This window comes from Miscanthus floridulus, chromosome 18 (assembly GCF_019320115.1).
Source record: "Miscanthus floridulus cultivar M001 chromosome 18, ASM1932011v1, whole genome shotgun sequence".
NCBI lineage: Eukaryota > Viridiplantae > Streptophyta > Magnoliopsida > Poales > Poaceae > Miscanthus > Miscanthus floridulus.
The window spans coordinates 18,498,975-18,522,422 of NC_089597.1; the positions used below are offsets into that span (position 1 = coordinate 18,498,975).

Below are 23,448 nucleotides of genomic sequence, written 5' to 3' on the forward strand. Positions count from 1 at the left end.
ACCCTAAGTGCTAACCTAGTTTATCAAGTGATTATGAGATAGGTAGCACTACTTCAAGTGATGAAGCAATGGCAAAGATCTTGACGATGGCGATGGTATGGTGATGATCAAATGCTTAAACTTGGAAAAGAAGAAAGAGAAAAACAAAAGGCTCAAGGCAAAGGTATAAAATGTAGGAGTTATTTTGTTTTAGTGATCAAGACACTTAGTGAGTGTGATTATATTTAGGATAGATAGCCATACTATTAAGAGGAGTGAAACTCGTATCGGAATGCGGTTATCAAAGTGCCACTAGATGCTCTAACTCATTGTATATGCATTTAGGATCTAGTGGAGTGCTAACACCCTTGAAAATATTTGTGAAAATATGCTAACACTTGTGCACAAGGTGATACACTTGGTGGTGTTGGCACATCTACAAAGGAGGTGGTGTTTGCAGGGTTGAGATGGGTTTGGGTCCCTCTCTCCCTCCCGCCGAGCTTCGGGAATGCCTATTTTCTATTGCGCCAGATGCAAATTCTTGTGGTTGGCACATTGGAGCAAGGGTGAAGAAGTTAGAAGTGAAAATGAGTTGATCACGAAGACGCTGGCGTCGGTCAACTGACCGGACGCTGGTTCTGAAAGCACCGGCCCCTGGCAGCGTGCGTCCAGTCAAACTGATGGGTCTGCACAGTACCAAGGGTGTTGCACCGGATGCTCGACCTGAGATGCACCAGACGCTGGTTTCTGCGTCCGGTCAAACCGACATGGCAACACAGTGACTAGGGTTTAGCACCGGATGCTGGTCTATGTCCGGTCAAGGTGGACCGGACGCGTCCGGTCAGTTTTGCCAGAGCGTCCGGTCAGTTAATAGCCGTTGTGATCTGGCGGCTCAAGTTTAACTCAGAATGACACATGGCTTACATCTGTGGACCGGACGCTGTGTCCAGGGTCTGGTCAGTATGACCGGAGCATCCGGTCAGAGCGCGATTTGCCCAGTGAAGGGGTATAACGGCTCTATTTGATGGGGGCTCTATTTATAGCCTCATGGCCGGCTCAAGGGATATCTCTTGCACATTTTCATTGACATAGCAACCTTGTGAGCTTAGCCAAAGTTCTCCCACTCGTCTCCATCATTGATTTATCATCTTTGTGAGATTGGGAGAGAATCCAAGTGCATTGCTTGAGTGATTGCATCTAGAGGCACTTGGTATTCGTGTTGCGCTGCGGATTTTGCTTGTTACTCTTGGTGGTTGCCACCACCTAGAATGCTTGGTGCAGCGATGGAGGATCGGCACGAGTTGGTGATTGTTCGTGGCCGTCTCCGGTGATTGTGAGGGGAGTTGTACCTTCCCTGGCGGAGCGCCGAAAGGTAACTCTAGTAAATTGCTCGTGTCATTGAGTTACCTCACTTGTGGGTCGGTTCTTGCGGTGTCCAATTGTGTGGACGAGGTTTATGAAACACCTCTTAGCCGCCGAACCACCAAGTGTTGGTCGACACAACGGGGACGTAGCGTGTTGGCAAGCACGTGAACCTCGGGAGAAAATCGATTGTCTCTTGTCTTTGGCATTCTCCTGGTGATTGGCTATATATTCTTCTTGTAATTGGTTCATCCCCTACACATCGGTATAATCACTCTACTCACTTATTTACATTCTTGCAAACTAGTTGATACAAGCTCTTTAGTGTAATTAGAATTGAGAGCTTGCTTTATTATTTACATTCATCTAGTTGAGCTCTTTAGAGTAGCAAGATTGAGAGCTCTTAGTGAGTAATTACTTTGGAAGTTGTGTGCCTAAGTAATCATTGCAACTAGAATTGTTGCATAGGTGGCTTGCAACCCTTGTAGAGCTAGAGCAAGTTTGCATTATGCTATTTGTCATACTAATCAAATTGCTCTAGTTGATTTATAGATTTTTAAATAGGCTATTCACCCCCCCTCTAGCCATATTAGGACCTTTCAGGAGTACGCATCAAGGAAACAGAGGGTTTCGTACCCCGAGGTCGAGTCGACTATTTGATCTATGCGTGGCAAAGGAAACGGATCCTTTGGACATGCCTTGTTGAGATTAGTATAGTCAACACACATTCTCCATTTCCCACTTTTCTTTTTTATAAGAACGGGATTGGCTAACCACTCGGGATGGTACACTTCCTTGATGAATCCAGCCGCCAAAAGCTTCGCAATCTCTTCACCGATGGCCCTGCGCTTTTCCTTGTCGAAGCGACGCAGGCGCTGTTGCACTGGCTTGGAGCCTAGCCTGATCCTCAAGGCGTGCTCGGCGACTTCCCTCGGAATGCCTGGCATATCCGAGGGTTTCCAAGCGAAGACATCGCTGTTCGCGCGGAGGAAGTCAACGAGCGCGTTTTCCTATTTGGGGGAGAGGTTGGCGCCGATGCGCAGTGCCTTTCCGTTGGGGTCATTGGGGCCGACGAGGACCTCCTTGGTGCCCTCCACGGACCCAAAGGCCCGGCCTGTTGCTTTGAGTCGGGTGCGTCTGTGGCCACCTCCTCCCTGATGACTGCGAGCTCCGCCGAGGCGATAGTCGTAGCAGTGAGCTCGCAGCACTCCTAGTCGCACTCGTAGGTGCGCTGGAAGAAAGTGCCGATGGTGATGACTCCGTGCGGGCTCGGCATCTTTAGCTTAAGGTACGTGTAATTGGGGACGGCCATAAACTTCACGTAGCATGGACGTCCTAGGATGGCATGGTAGGTCTTGTGGAAACTGACCACCTCGAAGGTGAGGGTTTCAGTTCCAAAGTTGGACTTATCCCCAAAGGTCATGGGCAGGTCGATCTGACCGAGAGGCCTGGCCTGTTTCCACGGCACGACGCTGTGGAAGGGTGCTCCGGTCGGTCGAATGCGTGATCGGTCGATGCCCATGGCGTCGAGCATCTCGACGTTCATGATGTTGAGGCCGCTTCCTCCATCCATCAGCACCTTGCTAAGATGCTTTTTGTCGATGATCGGGTCCACGATGAGTGGGTATCGGCCCGGATGCATAACGCTATCCGGGTAGTTGGAGCGGTCGAAGGTGATGGGGGACCTCAACCACCAGAGGAAAGCGGGGGTGGCCGGCTCGGCCGCGTACACCTCACAGCGTGTGAGCTTCTGCTGGCGCTTGGAGTCGTACACCGTTGGCCCGCCAAAGATCATGAGGCAGCCGGTCTCCTCTGGGAAAGCGTCCTGCTTTTCATCTACATCGTCCTCTAGGGGGACAGGCTTCTTCTTCCCGTCACCTTTCTTGGAGCCCCCGGAGAGGAACTTCTTCATGAGCCCGCAGTCCTTGTAGGCGTGCTTGACGGTGTAGGCGTGGTTCGGGCATGGCCCCTCGAGCAGCCTCTCGAGTGATCGGGGTGCCCTCGCCGGCTTGCGTCCCCCCTTACGGTCGGCAGCGGCAACGAGCGAGCCCTCGCGCCATTGCTTGTTCTTCTTCTTGCGGGGACGGTTGGAAGCGCCTTCACCGGCATCGTCATTCCGCTTTGCCTTGCCCTTAGAGCGGTCAAAGATTGCCCCGACCGCCTCTTCGCCCGAGGCATGACCGGTGGCGATGTCGAGGAGTTCCTTAGTGGTCCTCGGGCCTTTGCGACCCAACTTGTGGACCAGGGACTCGCAGGTGGTCCCAGACAGGAAAGCCCCGATGACGTCGGTGTCGGCGATGTCAGGCAGCTCGTTGCACTGTCGGGAGAAGCGTCGGATATACTCGCGAAGAGTCTCTCTAGACTTCTGCCGACAGTTCTTGAGGTCCCATGGGTTTCCTGGGCGTGCGTAGGTGCCCTGGAAGTTGCCCACGAAGATCTCCTTTAGATCTGCCCAACTGTGGATGCGGTTGGGTGGAAGATGCTCCAGCCATATTCATGCTGAGTCGGCGAGGAACAAGGGGAGGTTGTGGATAATGAAGCTGTCAGTATCCACGCCACCGGCCTGGCAAGCGAGCCGACAGTCATCGAGCCACAGCCCGGGGTTTGTTTCCCCGGAGTACTTTGGGACGTTGGTCGGTGGCCGGTACCGTGGCGGGAAAGGTGCGTGGAGGATGTGGCGACCAAACACCTGAGGCCCTAGTAGGTCGGGGCTCAGACTCCGGTCCTTAGCGCTATTGTAGCGCCCACCGCGGCTGGTTTCGTCCCCCTCGCCACCATGGGTGCGCCTGCGGGCGTTTAAGGTGTCGTGAGCGTCGCGGTTGTGGCCGAGGTGCTCGCGCACTGGGACCGTAACCCGCCTCCCGTCATCGCGTGGCGCTTGGAGGACGGAAACATCCTTGCCATGCGATCCTGAAGGTGCGTGCTGGCCGGTGTCGAGCTCGCATCGTCGGGACAGCGAGCTCTCTGCCTGCTGTTCCGCGGCACGCTCGAGTAGCGTGCGGATCTCTCGGTGAGTCCGGCGGTCCTCTGGTGTTGTGGGCTCAGGGAGCCCTCGGAGCAAGGTTGCGGCGGCCGCTATGTTCTGGCTCGCCCGGGCGAAGTGTGGGAGGCTCCCGTCGCCCTCGACGATCCTCTGGTTCACCTCACGGGCCCTAGCACGCGCACGTCCGCCGTCTCTTCATTGCGCGATCTCTCGTTCGAGCTCCGCACGTTCTTGCTCGAGTTGGAGTCACGCCTCCTCGAGCTCCTGATGCCATGCCCGTACCTGCTCCTCCCGTACATCGGGCAAGGCTTCCGCGCCTTCGTCGTCGTCGTCATCGTCGCGCGTCAAACCAGCCACCTCGTGGGCGCTTTTGGCGTGCCTTTCGGGGGTCTCCGCCATGAAGCATTCCCGCGAAGGGTGATGGCTCCCCTCACTGGAAGCGGAGCCAAAGTTCAACTCTAAATCACTCGTGAGGAGATCGCGGACCGATTCCTCGAGGTAGGCGATCATGCCCACGAACTCATCGTTCGCGGGTAGCGAGCTGGGAAGCTGCGCCATGTGGCGCTCGACGATCTGCGCGGCGTTGCGCAAACCGTAAGGGAATGCCGTCGAGGTGCCTAGGGTAAAGACGTCTAGGGAGAGAGGTTCTCTGCCGGCGAGTTGCGTCATGATGTCGACGAAGGAGAATGTGAGGGCACGCAGGTCCTCCTAGGACGGGTGTGGTCCTAGGTAGACAGCAAGCAGGTGCTCCAGCCTTTCGAAGTTGAAGTCGAGGAGCTGGTCGCGCTCCAGGGCGTGAGCCTCCAGAGCGCTCAACCGCAACTCCTCGAGGGCTCCGGCGATCGCATCGAGGCCAGTGGCGGGAGGAGTTTGGTGGGCGGGAGCCCTCGCCAGCTCCCCCTTGGTGGTGACGATGAAGTCCAGACTCCCGAAACGCACGTGCGCGCCCGGGGTCCAGTTGATGTCGTGGCTGGCCATCCTAAGACTGATGAAAGTGAGGAAACGCGCAAAGGCCCCTACCTGGCGCGCCAACTGTCAGCGTTCGGAAACCGCTGACTAGTAAATTTAGTGGATTGCGCGTTTGGGCTCGGATGGTTATGCAAAGAGGACACGAGGATGTACACTGGTTCGGGTGGAATGTTCCTATGTCTAGTTGCGAGCTGCTGCTCGTGTTACTTGCACTGAGTTCGTAGTAGGGGTTACAAACGGGCGAGAGAGGGACGAGCTCCCAAGTCTCTTTTGGTTGAGGTCGAGTGTGTTGTTCTCGATCCCCCCCTCGGTGGTCCCGTCCCCTCCTTTTATAGCTCAAGGAGGAAGCGGGTTACATTCAAAGTCAGCCCCCAAGCTTGCATGGAGTACCAGGGGAAAAGAGAAGATCGGAATCCGTCCTTTTCCCCCTTCTTGTCTGGGCCCCCCTTTTCGATATTGCCAACGCGCCGACAATCGGCGGCCATCCCGTCCTGTCAGTCGCCGCGCGGCGTACAGGCCCTAGGCACAGGGACGCGCCGCTCCGTCAGGCCCCTAGCCATGCGGCGCGCGAACCTTGTCTCCCCGACACGCACCGCGCCGCACGCAGCGCACGTGTCAGGTCACGGTGGGGCACGCCATGTCGTCCCACCGTAGGAATGATCACATCCTACGGTCGACCCCGTCTAGGGCCATACTGTAGTCGACAGTGTCATGCCTCCTCCGTCTTGCGTTGGATGTCGTGGGCCGCCAGACACGGTCCACCAACATCGCCTGTCACATCTAGGCGCGCGTCTCACTTAGGGCGGCGGGGTGCGGCGCGTGCTCCCGCCCCAGGACTACTCCGACGGAGGCCACGCCGGGGTTGGGGGCATAGTGTAGGACTATTGATGCCTGACGGGGGTCATACGAGGAGTTGGCGCCACCGGACCACCCTGTCGACGTTGTGGCGTCGTGAGCCGCCGTGTCGAAGCATACCTCCTTTCCGCGTCAGGGGGGTGGGCCCATGGTGGTTGAAGTGACGTGGGTCCCTCTCGGGGCCTTAATTCGTTCCTGGGTCTGGATCCGAACCCCAGGGGTCGGGCGAGGCGAAGCCCTCACCAGGGGGTCGGACGAGGCGGGACCTGTGCCCGAGAGGTCGGGCGAGGCGGATCGCGTGTCCGTGGGGTCGGGCGAAACTAGAAATCCTCTTAGTCGGGCCAGACCGGTCCGTAGCTGTGCCCACAATCATTTTAGGCGGACTGAGGCGGATGTTTTTTAACTCCTATCTTACCAGTACCATAATATTGGTACCCGATAGGGGCACTCGGCAAAAAAAATTTAAAAATAAAAATAAAAATATTTGCCGAGTGCCCCAGGATGGCACTCGGCAACCTTTTCTTTGTCGAGTGCTAACTCCGCACTCGGCAAAGCCTTTGCCGAGTGCCCAATAAATGGCACTCGGCAAAGGTGGATTTGCCGATGAATTTTTTTCCAAGTGTGCATTGCCGAGTGCGGCGCTCGACAAAGTCTTTGTCGAATGCAAAATAGGATTTGCTGAGTGCCTCAGATACTCGGCAAATAACTCGTTTCGAGTAGCGTATGACTCACGGAAATTTCACTGAAATCTCGCGGTGGGAAATTTCACTGAAATCTCGCGGTGGGACTTGACTGCGGCGCACAAGCCCCAGTCCCCAATTCATCAACAACTCATAATGCGGTAAAGTTATCAGACCCAAACTGACATATGAGCACGTGACACCCCTCTTTACACAACACAGCCGCATCGTCGCTGCACACCTTCAAAGCCAAATGGCAGGCCCGGAGGAGATGCGCAATCCCCGACGTGCCGACGACGGCGACGACGAAGACCTCCAGCTGGCGTGGATCGAACGCCGCCGCGGCCTCCAGCAGCAGCTCCTGGACTCTGGCCGCGCCTGCAGGCTGCTGGGGGCGCTCGTCCTCACGTGGGACCTGCAGCTCACCCGCGCTAGCTCCAGCCCGGAGCACGTGCTGCTCGCCGCCTTCGGCCCGGTTCGCTTGGCTCATCAGACGTAGTATTTTTTAACCTGACTTCTCAGCAAAGCGAACAGGCTGGCTCCTCGGCGTGGCGCTCGTGTTGCTGTCCCTCGTCTCACGCCGGTTCCCCAGGCTCGCCGGCGCCGGCGCCGCTCTCGTGACAGCGCTCCGCAGCTACTTTCTCGGAGGCGGTGGCCTCTGATGTCTGAGGTTCTGAGAGTTGCATCCTGCGTGCCTTCAGTGTCCAAGGATCATGCATGGCAGTCCAGGCAGACCAGACCGTGCATACCGGCCGTACCATACCACATGCGACAGCCGCCTAAATAAAATAAAATAAAAACTTCATGAACTATAGTACTACTACTAGGAGTATAATATCATAACTTTTATTACGACTATTTACTGCTGGTTGCTTAGGCCATGTTTAGTTGGTAGGAATCGGCGACGCCTGAATTCCTGTATACTACTGTAGCGTACTGTAGTATTTCGTTTGTATTTGGTAATAATTGTCCAATCGTTGACTAATTAGGCTCAAAACGTTCGTCTCGCAAAGTACAACCAAACTGTGCAATTAGTTTTTGATTTCGTCAACATTTAGTACTCCGTGCATGTACCGCAAGTTTGATGTGACAAAGAATCTTCTTTTTGCATAGTGCCAAAGTTTGGAATTTGGGGTGAACTAAACATGGCCTTAATATAAACTATCATCAAATCAAATGGAATATGGATTATTATTATTATGGCCTCTTGTTTCACCTTGTTTTTCTTTAAGCAAAAGAGTCACCCTTCTTTATATATCAGAATAAGAAGTACAGACTTTATAAGGAGGTGAAATAAACCAATCATATCTTCCTGCCAAGAAGTTAACATAGCTCCTAACTAAGCAGTGAGCATAAAAATTAGAGCTTCTTCCTTCTTGGACAAACCCCACTCTTGTGAATCCTCCCTTCTTTGTTCTTGATCTCCTGGATGATGGGGCCGTGCCTCCCAAAACCTTCTCCATGGATGCTTCTTACTGCGTTGACACAATCACTGGCCACCCGAAATTTTACCCTCCAGAACCAGCGCCGATGCCCCCAGGAATTTGCCATCTTCATCCCTGGCCACAGCAGCCACCGAAGCCGGATGCTCCAGTTCTAGAGGTGGTCGCGTCGGCATTAATTTTCGTAAAGCCTCTTAGCAGTTTGATCCAGCGCATTACTGGGCTCCGCGCCACCGGCTTCTCCTTGTTCTTCAGCGTGACCGACTCCAGGTCGTTAATGAACTGCTCCACAAGGCTGTGAACCGTGTTTTGGAGTGCTTTTTTGAGCTAAGACATTGCTAAACTAGATGGCCTAGGATGTACTACTACTATACTTTTTCTTTGTTTCTTTTAATGGAAGTACATGAACACTTTCTTAAAACTAATTAGTATGCTGTTAAATTACTAGTAGTAGTAGCCTGTGCTAGCACACATCATAACGTAACGCAATAGCAGATGGGCAGACGCTGTATGACACGAGCAACGTGCCAGACTAGGACACGCGGCGAGCGTGCCGTCTAGATCTGGGCCTGTTGGTTGTTGCCACAATGCCACCATGACTCATTGGAAATTTCACGGAAATCTCACGGTAGGACTTCACTTGACTGCGGCGCAGAAGCCCCAACCCAATCCCCAATTCTACACTGCGAATCGACCACCGAGCAGCGCGATGGCGTATGCGGCGGAGCTCCCCTACGCCAACGATCCCAACCAGAAACCCAAACCCGCGGCCGCGGCGCCGGCGGCCCCCACCCGCCGCGTCCGTTGGACCACCGTGGCGATCCTCGTCTTCCTGGCGCTCAACCTCGCGCTCTGCGTCCGCCGTGTCCACGGCGACGGCCGCGGCGCGGTCGCCTTCGTCGTCGTCTCCCACCTGAACCTGGCCCTGCTCCTCTGCGCGCTCCACCGCTTCGAGGTCGCGCCGCACGGGTCCCCCGCGCGCGGCCGCGCCAGGCTCGCCGTGTGGCTCCTCACCACCACGCTCACCGCCGCCTTCACCTGGAAGATCGGGGAGGTGATGCCACTGGGCCTCGCGGTCGCGGCATGGGTCTTGGCCGCCGCCACCGTCGGCGGTGGGTTCTACGCTCTGTTTCTCCATGATGATAACGATGAGAAGCGATCTGAATCTCTGATCATGCGAGACTGCGAGAGGGATGAGAGACATCTGTATGTTCTTGCTTCATAGATGGCCAGATGGTATAACAGTATAACACCAACTTCTCTGACGCACTCTGATGAGCGTCCATACGATCGAGAAATAAAAGTCATACTGTATCTATTAATATAGAGGGAGCCTAAGCCTATGAGAACTGCTATTACCTGATCTGATGTTTCTGCATTTTGTTTGCGTCGCTTTCGCCGTTTTGCATATAGACTCTTCCAACTTGAACAAATGCTTAGTTCTTGAAGGACAGAACACATTCTAGCCACAATATATTATTAATAATTTTTGATATGGTTCGTCCCAAATTATTCTATGCAAATCGCAACGTATCTGCAATATTTGGCTATTTGCATGTGAATGTAGCTCTGTGAACCTTGTTATTTGCATGTGAGTGTAGCTCTGTGGATCCGGTGAGAATATCAATAAGTTGGCCACTTGTTGATGCTTCAGTATTTTGACCGTCTATTTTTTCTCTAGACTTTGGTTTTGATATTCTTGGACCTACTAGAAAGCTTTTGTAAAATTCTCCAACTTGAACTTGATATCATACCAATTCGATCAGCTGTAGAGTCATGAGACCTCCAATTTCAACCATCTCTTTGTCCCGGCTTTACCTTTTGTTTCTTTCACTTGATCTTTAGTGTCTAAGTCTACATTTACCATCTCTGAAACAATAGGTAAACTTTGAGCTATCTAAGTTTTGCCACCTTGAATAGCATATACTATCAGCTATCAGTAATGAAAGTTTATGTCAAATATTAGGGCTAGAGACAAACAGTGCTAGCTCCATCTGGGCATTGAAAAAAATATGCAGTAAGCAGCTTTCAGATATTGGTAGTGTCTGATTGATGAAAGAAGCGTGATGGTGATGTTGCTAGAAAGCTGCCTTTTCTTTTTCCGGCCTAGAACATTTGTTAACTATCATGCTCTATCATATCATACTCGTAGCTTTACTGCTGAGACTAATCAAAATACCTGCCCATCAGTGAGTGAGTTACACTTGTCCCAATACAGTAGTCGGATTTAGCATAGCATTTTCACTTTTCAATCATACTGACATACTGCCCATCAGCAGCTATGTTTTCTTGTGTCCTTCATTTTGGCACGTGGATTATATTCATAAGTTCTGTCATTTCATTTTGACACTTCCGTTAATCTGAAACAATTGTTGACCGTGGCATGATATTGTTCTAAATATTTTTCTAATGAATTTACACAGTAGTAGTAATACCAGCAGTAAGCTTTATGATACTTATCACCAGGCAGCAGCAGCAGCAGCATTTGCGATGGTGTTGCTTCTGCAGTGTTTGCTTGCTGCTGTACCAGATGTCTAGATGCATGCATGTGACACTGCTAGTCTATGTATATTTCAGTTTCAGTTTATGATATAAAACTTGGATCTGAAACTATGGGACATCTTTCTGTATTGTTTTCTTTCCTGGTAAGTAAACAAAATTTCATTTTTCAGATCAAGATCTGGAACTTGAACAGGGCTAGCAGTAGCAGTAGCAGGTATGTTGTGAACCAACCTTTTCCTAGTATGTTCTTGTTGCTGAAATTGTCTGAACTGCTGGATGGATCCTATGTACATTCAGTTTACATTTCACTGTGCATGCATTTAGCACTGGGTTTCTTTTCTTTGAGAGACTATAGCTAGCTTTGTCTTCTGTATTTGTGCGTGCATTCCAGTTGGGATGATTAACTCAGGGACGCTTTACACGTGTTCGTGGTGATGATTCAGTTGGGCAGTGGGCACACTGCATTCCAGTGCAACCCTAAGCTGTGACATAGTTCTGCAATGCTTCTTTATCATTTCTTTAGTTTTTTTTTTGGTTAAGGTATGAGGTGTAGCCATACAGTATATCTGCTAACATTATTGACTTCTGCAATGCTCCTTTTCGTGATCCTAACATTATTGTCTTCTGAGTAGTATTATGTTACTATCAGCTTCTTATGGTTATAATATTCTCAATGATCAACAAAAATATGGCCTTCCAGAGTACAGGATTGAGCTGCCTTCAGTAGTACTGCCTTCAGTCCTAAACCAAAGTATAGAAAGTGACCCATGAAATTGAGCCTGTTAAAAATCTAACTGACTTATATGCAAGCTGTGAGGTTCTTGCTAACTAGCTGTGAGGTTCTATTGTTCCTTCCTCTGATGAATACTCAGATCCACCTGGTGTTTCTATGGGTCATCTTGCTGTGTTCTTTTTTCTCCCAGAATTTTTGTTCGGTTCAAATGAATCTCCATTCCCCCCAAAAATTACTTGTTAGTACTTAGTTCTAGTTGCTACTTGACTTCTTTACCAATCTTATGTTGGTCGATTGAGCAATCTTGATTTTTTGGAGCAAGTAGTTAGTAAGTAACAGTGAAATCTTTTTACCCAAGAGCTCAAGAGTTTCCATGTTGCCAATAGTGATTTGTGCATAGAGTATATTGTTATTGATATTCACACTTGTGCAGAACCTGAGTTGTGTCAAGCAAAAACTAACAGGATATACTTTATTGTTATTTTACAGATTACAGATGCCAAGAAGAGTATCGCTTTTGTTAAAAGTGCATCTGCTTCCTAGGTCACGGCATCACCAAGCAAAATCCATCAGCATCTGTAAATAAAATCAATCTAAATAACTTAGGTCGCCTTGCATTCTATCCATTCTGTAGACTGTAGTTCTCCTTTTGTTATCCTGATGAGCACTCTGAAAAGTAACATGTAGACTTGTTCTCCTGATTTGGAACTAGTTCTCTTGATGAGCACTCTGGCAGGCAGCTTTGCCATGTTTACTGTGCTACCTAATTTAGACCGCCTTTCGCAAGTTTATTAATTTAATTAGCATCTCGGTCATTCTGACGAAACTCCGCAAGGGATGCACTGCAATTACGTTTTCGATTCGTGGCATGTGTGCTCTGCTAGTCATATGTTAGCAGGTTCAAGGTCCAACACGTGGTGTGCACTTGTACGCATGCATCATTCTTTAGCCGTTAGAAACTAGAAAGGCATCATTCTTTTTTTGCGAGGAGAAAACATGGCTGGTCACTAGTCTGATCGAGCGTCCGGAGTTCTGAATATAAGTTGGACAGGCGAAAGGGCATTCATGGATAAGTGCATAGATGCACCGTAGGCTTTATTAGCAGAGTGTATGGCATGTTAATGTGACCCCGCGTAGGCCGCTAAAAAACATCGGGGCAAAATTTTGATCCGTGCCCACCCGGTGAACACGTTGGGCTGGTTGGGTCAGACTAATGCTTATAACGCCCTGCTCGCTTGAACTGCTTATCAGCCACACTTTTTCGTTAGATTTTCCTATGTTTGCATGGTCTGGCTTTTTTTCTGGGTTAGATTAGATCGAGTATCGGTCGAAAACTATGATCTAAGTCCATCGATGTTCTGGTTGAGTTAGGTCTTTTTTTGGGACTAGTCAAATTAATTAGATTGGTCGGGTCGACTTTACTTAAACAAGAGCCTTTTTTAATCTTCGTCACTGCATGCATTTCAAAGCACTACAGAGGGCACGCGGGGTCTTTGCGGGCACGCCAAGTCGTAGTATTCAGAAATTGGCTAAGGAATGTTGCCTTTATTTCCATGACGTGTGCGTTATGATCTTCCGTGCACTGCAGGGGATTTTTTCTTTTAAGGCCCTGTTCGTTTCTCTGAAATTTGGCTTATGCTGCTGTTTATACTAATTTGTTGTGAGAAGAAAACACTGTTTGTTTGCTGAAAAGTACGGCTAAAGTAGTGCTGCAGAACGGGGCGTAAACTTCCCTGCACTTGCCGTGACGTCGGATTCTAGGCATGGACGGATGAAGACATGAAGTCGTCGATCGTACTTCCATTCCAAGTCATATATGCCCTTGTTTAGTTACCCCAGAATCCAAACTTTGGCACTATGCAAAAAGAAGATTCATCGTCACATCAAACTTGCGGTACATGTATGGAGTACTAAATGTTGACGAAATCAGAAACTAATTGCACAGTTTGATTGTATTTTGCGAGACGAACGTTTTGAGCCTAATTAGTCAACGATTGGACAATTATTACCAAATACAAACGAAATGCTACAGTGCACTACAGTGCCGCCAGAATTCGGCCGCCGCCTATGTCAATCGGAATCGAGTCAGTAGACCACCGTGCCCGGAGCAGTTGCATGCATATATATGCATGCGGCTAAGGATGAAAACGGAACGGAAATATCCCGAACCGAACCGCATCGTTTTTTTATATTTAATCCGATCGAATCCGCATTTTCTTGTCCGACTTTACCGTTTTCGCTTTCGCATTTCAGATGTTTCGTATTTCAAATGTAAAAGTAGAAAACGGTTTAGACATTTTTCCGACCGTTTTCTACTTTTCTACTTTTAATTTGAAATATTCCGAATTGAAAATTCGGTTTAAACCGAATTTGGCCAACTGCACAGGTCATACAGCCCAATTACAGGTTGTTCACCACGCAGCTGTGTTCTTTCTACTGGTGGCCAGCTGCCCTCTCTTATAGACGGCGCTCAGCCTCGTCTCTCTTCACCTCATGAGATGGTGCTAAATGTCAGGAAACCGGCAGCATCTACACGAAAGCCCACCTGGGCCATAGCCCATCAAGCTCATCGGTTTAACCCCCACCTGCAAAGTCAATCATTTGATAGTTTTTGCATCAGCCGAATAAATCTTTGTTACTCAAAAGAAAATTTTGAATAAATCTTTAAAATAAAATACTACATCTATTCTAAAAAGATTAATAAAATTATTCTGACTCAGTTCGAGATCATGTTTCTATAATATGCACTTGTTAATTATTATATGCACTTGAACTTGATCATGTATGCACTTAGTCATGCACTTGGTCTACGGGTCGGTATTCCGTATTGAGTTTTCGTATACCGACCGTGTTCGATATAATTCCGCTCGAATTGTTTCGTTTTCGAAATTCTCGATATTCCGTAAGTTCGTGTTCGTTTTCGTGTTCGGTTTGTCCGCTTTCGTTTTCGTTTTCGTATTCAAATGTAAAAGTAGAAAATGGTTGAGAAGTTCTCCGTTCGATTCCGTCCGTTTTCATCCTTACATGCGGCCATGCGTTGCCAAGTACGCAAGCAAAATTTTAAGAGAAAGAGGATCTTGTGGAGCTGCTCTTAGCTCATTCAATTAGACCCTCTTTACTAGGAGTTTGGTTTCTTAAAAAGTCATGTTTTGATGGCTTCGGCGTTTGATGAAAGCAGTTTCGGCTTCACCATTTTTAGCTTAGTCTTCAGAAGCCGTTCGCATGTGTGTATGTTTAGCAAGGCTTTTGATTAAGCTGATAGTGAAATTCTAGTAAAAGCTCCACCAAAGAGAGCAATGAGCTGGCTCTCGAGCTAGCTTGCAAGCTAAATGAGCTCAGAATTAGTAGTCCAACAACTTGAACCAATTAGATCTAGTGTTAGATTATATGCATGTGATTGAAGTCTAAAACTGAGTATGCTATTGCTATGTTATGATGTGGATTCATCTTTTTTTTATTTTTGCTTGTTTGTATTGAACTAATTAGTTACTGAAAATGATTCATTCCTTAGTTGAATCTATTGATGGCTCACTCGTGAACAAATGCGTTGGCTCGCGAGCTAAATGAGCCAAGTCCTTACAACCTGAGCTTGCTCGTTGTAGGCAACGACTTATCTTATTTACTCAGATTTCCGGTAGCCAACATTAAATTTATTATGGAGGTAAAAACGTAGAAAGGGAGGTATCCTTGGAATATTTTAATGAGAATATAATGTTATTTCTTTGTTTAATTTACTCAATATCTTTCGATCCTCATAATTCGAAAACATTTAAAAATAGATTCGTCCTGTTTTGCAGCACTACTTCAGCAGTACTTTTCAGCGAACGAACAGTATTTTCCTCTCACAACAAATCAGCATAAGCATCAGCATAAGCCAAATTTCAGCGAAACGAACATACATAACACACATGTAGGATTGCATAGCCAACAATGCTAAATCTCCGGTGCTTCTTTAGTTAAGTTTGATTACTTGGAGTATTTATCTTTGTTCAGATTTATAACTAAAACGTTAACTATTTTAGAACATAGGGTACTAGAGAATTCCTCGATCAGGTACGTGTTTTCTGATCATAGACAATTCAACCAGAGATGCATATGCAATTATCTCGTGCAAGCATGTGCTTTGCTAACCATTGCTTGGACAATGTCCTCAGTTCCTCACATCATTAGCAGGAAGGCGTCATTTTAACAAAGCTGATCCGGCGTCATTCAGGCTGGCTACGTCCCCAGCTTTGAGCTGTGACCTTTGGTGACACATTCGCACTGCAACACTGTTTGTACTAGGAAAAAATGACTGATTAATTTTGCCATGCTCAGCACTGGATTTCACACAATTCCCAAATGACCAAGATGGATTATGAAGCGAATCATGTAGCTGTGTTTTTAGTCTTTATGCCTACGCTTTATGTCACCCAAAGCTCAGGCCTTTAGCAGAGTCTTCCTTTGTGATTGTTTTCAGTATTTTTGGTTTTTTTTCTTCTCTCCTGTGGTTTTTGGTTAGTGCCTCTTCAGTTTTTTATCATTTTTTCCCTTCGCTGAAGGCTTGTAATTTGTGTGTATATAATTTTTTTTCTTACTCCTTACTAATATATTTCGGCAAAGCTTTTGTCAACCCTTCTAAAAAAACATTGGCTTGCAAATTTATCATGTAGTACCTGGATCTCTTATTTTGTACGCCATATCTCCTCTCTTCATCTTTCCTCATATTTTCCTCAATTCAGCCGCGAAAGGACATTTTCAGGTTTCTGCCCTAGGCAAATTCACGTAGATGCATTGGATTGGTGGTTAGTCGAATCGTTTGTTGCTGATCGAAAATGAATCGTCTCGTCTCGTCACCACCTTTCCTAATGACATTGGGTGACGATAAGGTGCGATCGGTCGCGCTTTTCAAGAATGTGCGACCCCGCCATCCTCGTCCCTGTCCTCATCCCCATCGACGTCTTTGACCTTGACCTCGCCCCCGCCACCGCCCCCACAACCATTGGCCGGCAGCTCCCTCCGCCTTGCCACGCTGTCCACCTCCCGCCCCCGCCCTCCACAAACCTTCGCTGTGATGCCTCCGCCTTCCTCGTCCTCGCCTCCGTCCACGCCCACCATAGGCGGATTTGGGCCTAGGGCCACGGCCCTAGGTGGCCCTAGGCGTGGCCCAAAACTCCCTTATAGCATATGTGCTTCTCTGGCCTAGGTTTAGACGTTAGGCCCAAATGTCGTAGCTTTCTGGCCCAGCATACTATAGAGAGGAGAGAGGGACGACATCTGGTGATTCGCGACCGCGCGTGAGGGCGTGGCGTCCGTGGCTCCACCGCGCGCTAGTACTCCCTTCCGTCGGACCTCCACGGCTCCACCCCACTAGGCGCCACTCTCCCGTGGTCCCGCCGGACCTCCAACCTGCAGAGCTCACGGCATAGCTACAGTGCCAAGCGGGCGCGGCGACCCGGTGGCTGGTGCCGGCAGCGGCAGCGGCATGCGCAGGCCAGCATCCCAGCTCTGCTTGGCTGCGTGGGCACGCAGCAGCATGCACGCCGCAACCAGGCTGCCAAGCAGGCGGCTCTGTTGTGCCTAATTGCCTCTGTTCCTTGTAGTTGCCGATTGCAAATTTGCAAGAGAAAGAGTACCGGCTGAGTCTTCGTCCCGTTCGCTTGAACTTATCAGCCATGGTACAATGTTTTTCTCCTCACAACAAAACAGCATCAATCGGCTGATCAGCCGCAGAAACCATCAACCTAACAGCCCCATTAATATTCTCATTCTCAAATCTAAGTTATTGGCACCGGCCTCTATTCCTTGCCAAGCAAACGGCTGAATGATTAATTGATTATGCCAAAAAAATTTTGTAGAGTTGCACAATGAAATGAAGTGATGAAGACATTAAAATCCTTTTTCTCCTGCTCGTATGACAATTACACAAACATTAGTTGGGTACTTTTTAATAATAACTTTCGTAGGTCAATTTAAATTGGAATTAAGATATCATCTAAAACTACGTATTTATGTGCTAGTTTTGTTATCTACCGATATTAGATCTCATGTGAGCGGTATTTTAACCCGATATGGGTGCTACACATTCTTTTGATAGTGGCCCTAGGCTTGAAAATTGACAAGCTCCACCGCTGATGCCCACGCCCCCACCACCGGTGGCCGGCGGCTCCTACCCCCTCACTATGCCACCCGCCTCCCGCACGCGCTTGGGTGATGGGCGGTGAGGTTGCTGGAGGCCTAGGCAGCGGGCAAGGTGCTGGGTGGGTGAGAAAGAAGAAGAAGAAACGTCGTACCTGTATCAACACGTAGGCGTCGGGGAAGGAGCCTCGAGGCTCACGTACAGGCTAACCCTTCGTAAATCTGAGGGTGCAGGTGTGGGCGCACTGGAGTTGAGTTTCTTTGGAGAATATTCCTCCCTAATAATGCACAAAATTAAAACAGCCTTGCTGCCGCGCTCTCTCATCCCTGCCTTATGTTGCGCCTGCACTGAGACACTGAGTCGTTCCACACTGATCTCTCTATTTCATCGTTTATATATTGGTCTTAATAACATACACACTTGAAGTACCTATAGGCAACTGCATAAATAAACAATCACACTCGCACACACACAAGCATACCCCTACAAATATATATATACGCGCATGAAAATGGATAACCTGTTTTTATATCAATCTCAATCGTCAGTAGTGGCTGGCCTGGGACTGGGAAGAAGGAACAAGACATAGAAGCCCCCGATCACCGTGGAACACCCCGTCAGCCACACGGCAGCGGCGAGGGGCGGCGGCATCAGCGCGGAGACCCTCCACGAGAACATGGCCGTCAGCAGCGTGGTCGTGAGCCAGACGCCGGCTCTGGCGCGGTCCCTGGCCGCCGAGCCTGGCGGCGCCGTCTCGAACCGGCGCAGGCAGTGGAGGAGGAGGACCAGGGTGGCGTACGTCACGCCGACGAAGAGTATCGTGGCGGCGGCGTGCCCGCCTGACCTGTGGATTGTGATGGCCGAGTTGCATGTCAGCAGGAGGAAACCAAGGAATGTTGGCCATGACGCCATGATCGATGATCCTACGTTTGTTACGTTTCTGCAGGTAAATTATATATATGGCGCCATGCATCGAGATGTAGGTAGCAGCTTATTTATATATTTATCGGATATATTATACCGATTCTTGCAATGGAAGTACCGTGGCAAGCAAGACATTGGACAGGAACAGGACCATGCACGTCCGGTTGTTTGGTGTGTTGTTGCGTCACGTTCCCGTCAAGCATACACAAGAAAAATGCACTGCGTACTCTATCCGTCGCAAAATATAAATATAACTTCTTGTTTCTGATGAGTTAATTAATTTTATGTATAAAAAATAATAATATTTATAACGCGTAATAATAAGTAGTTATGTAATATATTTTCTCATAAGAAATCTATTTGGGGATATAGGATTACATTTCTTGTAGGATGGAGGAAGTGTTGAGGGGGGGGGGGGGGGGGGGGCGCAGAGAAGGAGCTACTCAGTAAATTCAGCCATTCGGAACGTGTCCGGTGAGCGGTTTTTTAATCGTACAGCATAAAATATCATTTTCCTGGCGACTTGCCACGGTCGAGTGGGCCAGTTCGTTGTAAAAGGAACAACAACCGTGTATTCCTGTTTCGTCATCAAGGCGCACTAATGGGCAAAGCTTTAATTTGTGCGAGTGCGAGACGGAGGAATTTCAGGAACAATGTCCGATGCAAATGGTACAGCAACAGGTCGATCGTCACGATTCTCAAGTAACTACTCGTGCATGACCAACTCGCGCCAAGTCAGCATACAGCACTATCCCGTGTGCAGTGCCTGCTCTTGACCTGAAGCCTAGCCGGAGACCATTCTCGTATCCGGGCGCTGAACCCAGAATTTCCCTAGTGGAGCCGTTATGGAATGGAAAGGACGATAAGGTTAACAAGTTAAGGCATGCTTAGATTCTTTGACGTGCATTGTGTCACCTTGCCAAGCAAGGAATCAGAGTAGGTAGAGTGTTTGAAAGTATAGCTAGTTGGTCTTGAGCAAGCTTTTCTTTACAGGCTTGGGTGGGGCCAAATTGGCTTCTCTAGCCTGGCGATGGCAACCTTGCCTACTAGCTAGTACCAAGCACGCTCTTACTTTTTCTAGACTAAAGCAGGCTTGGTTCTGTTTATATTGAAAGCAAATAACATTTTGCTGGTGTTATCAGCTTATAAAGATCCAAGTCGTCGAGGTAGTGGCCCGAAAGCTACCCCCTTGTCACGGTTCACTCATGGCGAGAAGCGGTCGACTAGTGTGGATCAAATCGGTGTTATACGCTGTCCCATTTACGCAATGATGGTGGAAAATCTGCCATCATGGATGCGAAAGGAGATAGATGCAATTTGCAGGAAGTTCCTGTATGTGGGTGGGCAGCGATGCTTCTGTCAGAGGAAAATGTATGGTGGCCTGGCCGACAGTTTGCCTTCTTCCGAGCATCCACTCACACCATCATCGGCCACGGACGAACAACCTTATTCTGGGTCGATCGATGGATTCATGGTGATTGCATTAGAGACATCGCTCCATGTCTATATCAGCTAGGAGTGCCGAGACAAACGCGGCGGCGACAGTCAGTCAGAGAGGCACTTTTAAACAGACAGTGGGTACGTGCCATGCCATAGAGGAATACCTGACTCTCTAGAACATCTTGGAGGAGGTCAACCTCAACGACCAACCGGATAGACTGGTATGGCGATGGACTCCTGACGGTACTTACTCAGCCAAGTCGGCCTACACCATGCTACACACCGGCGCGGCTACCTTCCGCGGTCACCGCCTAATATGGAAGACTTGGGCTCCACTGAGAATCAAGATATTCCTCTGGTTGGCCCTGTGACGCAGGCACTGGACGGCTGATCGGCGCGCCCGCCATGGGCTGGAGGCAAGAGACCGCTGCTTCCTATGTGATCAAGCACCGGAGACAATTGACCACGTCATCGCCTCTTGCCCGTTCACTCGGGAACTCTGGCACTTCAACTTACAAGTGCTTCGATTGCAACTCCCCCAGGGAACCCAATCAACGATCAGCTGGTGGCGCCTATTGTGGAAGCTTGTCGACGGGCAGCAGTGGAAGGGCCTTGACTCGTTGTTTGCGCTGGTGTCATGGCAGGTTTGGAAGGAGTGTAATGCAAGGTGCTTCCGAGACTCTACCGCTACGATTGCTGAATTGCTCCAGATCATCAAAATAGAGGCAGATCGCCAGATCGAGGCTGGTGTGGCTGGGCTAAGAGCGCTGGCTGAAAGGTAGCAGCATTAGTTTTGATGCTTGTTGTTGTGTTTTCAAAATGTAGCCCTTAATTGTGCACCGGTTTGGCCAGCAACTCTTGTAACATAAACTCTATCCTTCTTAAACACAATGATACGCAGAGCTCATGCGTATTTGAGAAAAAAAAAAAGATCCAACCACGAATCGACGTCAACTCAAAAAATGACCAACTTCTACAACCACAGAAGCGGAGAAAAAAGGGTAAAGTACACTTTATAACCCTCAACTTGTGCCAAAGTTCGATTTTCAACCTTCAACTATGAAACCGGTCAACAAACACCCTCCAACCCTCAAATTGTTTTGTCGCGTAATGAGACTCAAATTTCAAAAAATAGAAAACCCATCAATACGATGTTGGAGGGTGTTTCTTGACCGGTATCATAGTTGAAGGTTGAAAATCGAATTTCAGCGCAAGTTGAGGGTTGTAAAGTGTACTTTACCCGAGAAAAAACTACCAAACAACAAACGCCCATGCCAGACCTCACAAAAAGCGGGACCAAAAAGAACAAAGCAAAACCGACCACACCCTACGCTAACATCAAAACCACTACTAGCCTGAAGGGCTGAAGCAGAAACCCAATAAATCAGCTCACTCTCGCTACCAGGTCTTCAGCCCTTTCTTCAGTTTCCCAAATGTCTCCTACCATCTTCTGAGCCTCTTGACGAGCAGTGGCAGATGGCAATCAGCACGCCCCTACTCTTTGCGTCTCGCTTTAATTTGCTCGACGGTCTACATGCGGCTGTGCATACATTCGGGGAAAAAAATTCCGTGCAGTCTGCATACAGGCTCTTGATTCCTGCCACGCATGGGCAGACCTATAGTTGTGCCCAGGTATACCTGGACACACCCAACATTTTTGCCTAAAAAATTACTCCCTCCGTTCTAAAAAAGAGTCGTTATGGGAATCGTGCTGGTCAAACTTTCTTAACTTTGACTAGATTTGTAGAAAATACGTGCAACATTTATATCTCTAAATAAGTTTATTATAAAATATATATTCAAGGATCTACCTACTGGTACTAACTATGTATCATAAATATTAATATTTTGTTAAATATATTTGGTCAAAGTTAAAAGTTGCTCACTTTTTGGGAAGCGAGAATAACCTTTTTTTAGGGACAGAGGGAGCAGTAGTTAGTAGGTTACAGGTATATAACGTATGTATATAGTATAGGTAAGTGTCATTATTGCAATTATCTTCATCTTATTCTTCATCCAAAAACAACAGCCCACGCAGTCATGCTGCGGCTCATTACCTATCGGTCCACCTGGCCAATCGCAATGGCCCTTCTGGCTCTAGGACCAATCCTAATTCTGTTCTCCTCCGTCGTTCTATCAAATGGCAAGGCAGAGCGCTAGCCACAAGCCGTCGTGTGGCCTCCAGCCCCGGCCACCCCGGAACCACGACGCAGCGACCCCCAAGAGTGTAGACATGCAGCGCGCTGCAGTGGATCCACCATTCCTGCGGTTCGGGCACTCGGCATCGGCAAGCATGCAGCCGCAACTCGGGCGCGCGCAGGAGGGCATGTCGGTCGCTGGCATGGGAACAAGAAGCCCGAGTAGATTTGTCGTAGGTTTTTGTCTCAACAATTTAGATCAGCGATTTGTGAGCACAGAGGGGTAGCACACGGGACACGGTTTTATAATGGTTCAGGTACAAGGCATCCTACATCCAGTGATGAATATAACAAAGCAGCCTGAAAGTATTCACCGTAGCTGGTGTGGTGCCGCCGTGTCAGGATCAGAACGAAAGACTGTCGTCTGTGTGTCGCTTTCCAGAGTTGGCGACTTGCGTACGGAGTACTACTCCGTATTTGCTTTCCCAACGGAGTATATAAAGTTACAGCCTCGGGCTCGGTTGGGCATCTGTGCCCTGCCCCCAGTGGACATTCGTGACCCGATGCTCCCTCGTCGGATCGTCGCCGTCTCCAGTCTCCGCACACCAACATGGACCGGCAGTATGCCGGACTAACCAAGGTAGCCATGGGCGTCCTCACCTTCAACTCCGGGCTCGCCATCTACAACTCCTGGGGCGAAGCGAGCTCCGTCTTGTTCGTGCTCGCCGCGGACGCCATCCTCGTGCTGCTCTTCCTCTGCCTCCGTGAGCTGGAGCTGGAGCGGGCCGGCAGGGGCAGAGATGTCAAGACCAGAGCCGCGGTGTGGACGTTGACGACGCTGCTCTCGGCCATGTTCGCGTCTAGGGTGGCGCCGCTGATGCCGCCGGTCGTCGGCGCGATGGTCTGGCCGATGGCCGTCGCCACGGCTGGCGGCGGCTTTTGGGCGTTCTTCCTCAACTGAATCATTGGTGTATGCGTACGTCGAGAGATCTTGTTCATGCAAAGGAGAATTTATTTTGGGCTTCTAGTTTGTGCAGTTTGTTTGTACCATGTTGCTCTTTTGTATGCAGAAGATTGTTTGAAAAGGCTATGTTGTTTTCCGCATTAACAAGTGCTGTGTATATGCCCTGCTTTTCCATTACATTTACACCGAAGTAATCAGCTGCCCGTCTGTCCATCCCATCTTTAATAAAACGGTAATCGCCGTACTGCCTTCGTTTTCCCATCTCGTACGTACGTCTAGAGAACAGCGAGACTGTACGTCACGATCTAGGTAGAGCAAAGTGCAAGAATTGGTAGAGGAAATGGATAGAATCGAGATTG

General features: G+C 49.1%; 3 protein-coding genes across 4 annotated transcripts; 2 read left to right on the forward strand and 1 right to left on the reverse strand.

Moving 5' to 3' along the window:
• Window positions 1-2,551: 2,551 nt before the first annotated feature.
• LOC136523385 (uncharacterized) lies at window positions 2,552-4,882 on the reverse strand. The gene is made up of 2 exons (XM_066517079.1): window positions 4,607-4,882; window positions 2,552-3,757 (listed from the first exon to the last, which is right to left on the reverse strand). The coding sequence occupies exons 1-2, from the start codon at window positions 4,880-4,882 to the stop codon at window positions 2,552-2,554; spliced, it is 1,482 nt and encodes a 493-aa protein (XP_066373176.1).
• A 4,005-nt stretch (window positions 4,883-8,887) lies between these two features.
• LOC136522822 (uncharacterized) lies at window positions 8,888-12,267 on the forward strand. Of its 2 annotated transcripts, none has more exons than XM_066516623.1 (3): window positions 8,888-9,506; window positions 10,942-10,986; window positions 11,995-12,267. In XM_066516623.1, exon 1 carries the CDS (start codon window positions 8,980-8,982, stop codon window positions 9,493-9,495), a length of 516 nt encoding a protein of 171 aa, XP_066372720.1. In that variant the 5' UTR covers window positions 8,888-8,979; the 3' UTR covers window positions 9,496-9,506; window positions 10,942-10,986; window positions 11,995-12,267. The 2 variants fall into 2 exon arrangements, with proteins under 2 accessions (XP_066372720.1, XP_066372721.1); XM_066516624.1 differs by having other exon boundaries at window positions 8,888-9,382; window positions 10,943-10,986.
• A 10,391-nt stretch (window positions 12,268-22,658) lies between these two features.
• LOC136523128 (uncharacterized) lies at window positions 22,659-23,236 on the forward strand. The gene has a single exon (XM_066516909.1). The coding sequence runs from the start codon at window positions 22,736-22,738 to the stop codon at window positions 23,084-23,086; it is 351 nt and encodes a 116-aa protein (XP_066373006.1). The 5' UTR covers window positions 22,659-22,735; the 3' UTR covers window positions 23,087-23,236.
• The last annotated feature ends 212 nt before the right edge of the window (window positions 23,237-23,448 follow it).

Excerpts from the sequence above, each read along its gene's own strand:
- LOC136523128 (XM_066516909.1), top strand. The coding sequence starts at position 22,736 with ATGGACCGGCAGTATGCCGGACTAACCAAGGTAGCCATGGGCGTCCTC.
- LOC136522822 (XM_066516623.1), top strand. The coding sequence starts at position 8,980 with ATGGCGTATGCGGCGGAGCTCCCCTACGCCAACGATCCCAACCAGAAA.
- LOC136523385 (XM_066517079.1), bottom strand. The coding sequence starts at position 4,882 with ATGGCGCAGCTTCCCAGCTCGCTACCCGCGAACGATGAGTTCGTGGGC. Across the intron at positions 3,758-4,606 it reads CCGATGTACGGGAGGAGCAG|GGCACCTACGCACGCCCAGG; the intron begins GTACGGGCATGG and ends GGCAACTTCCAG.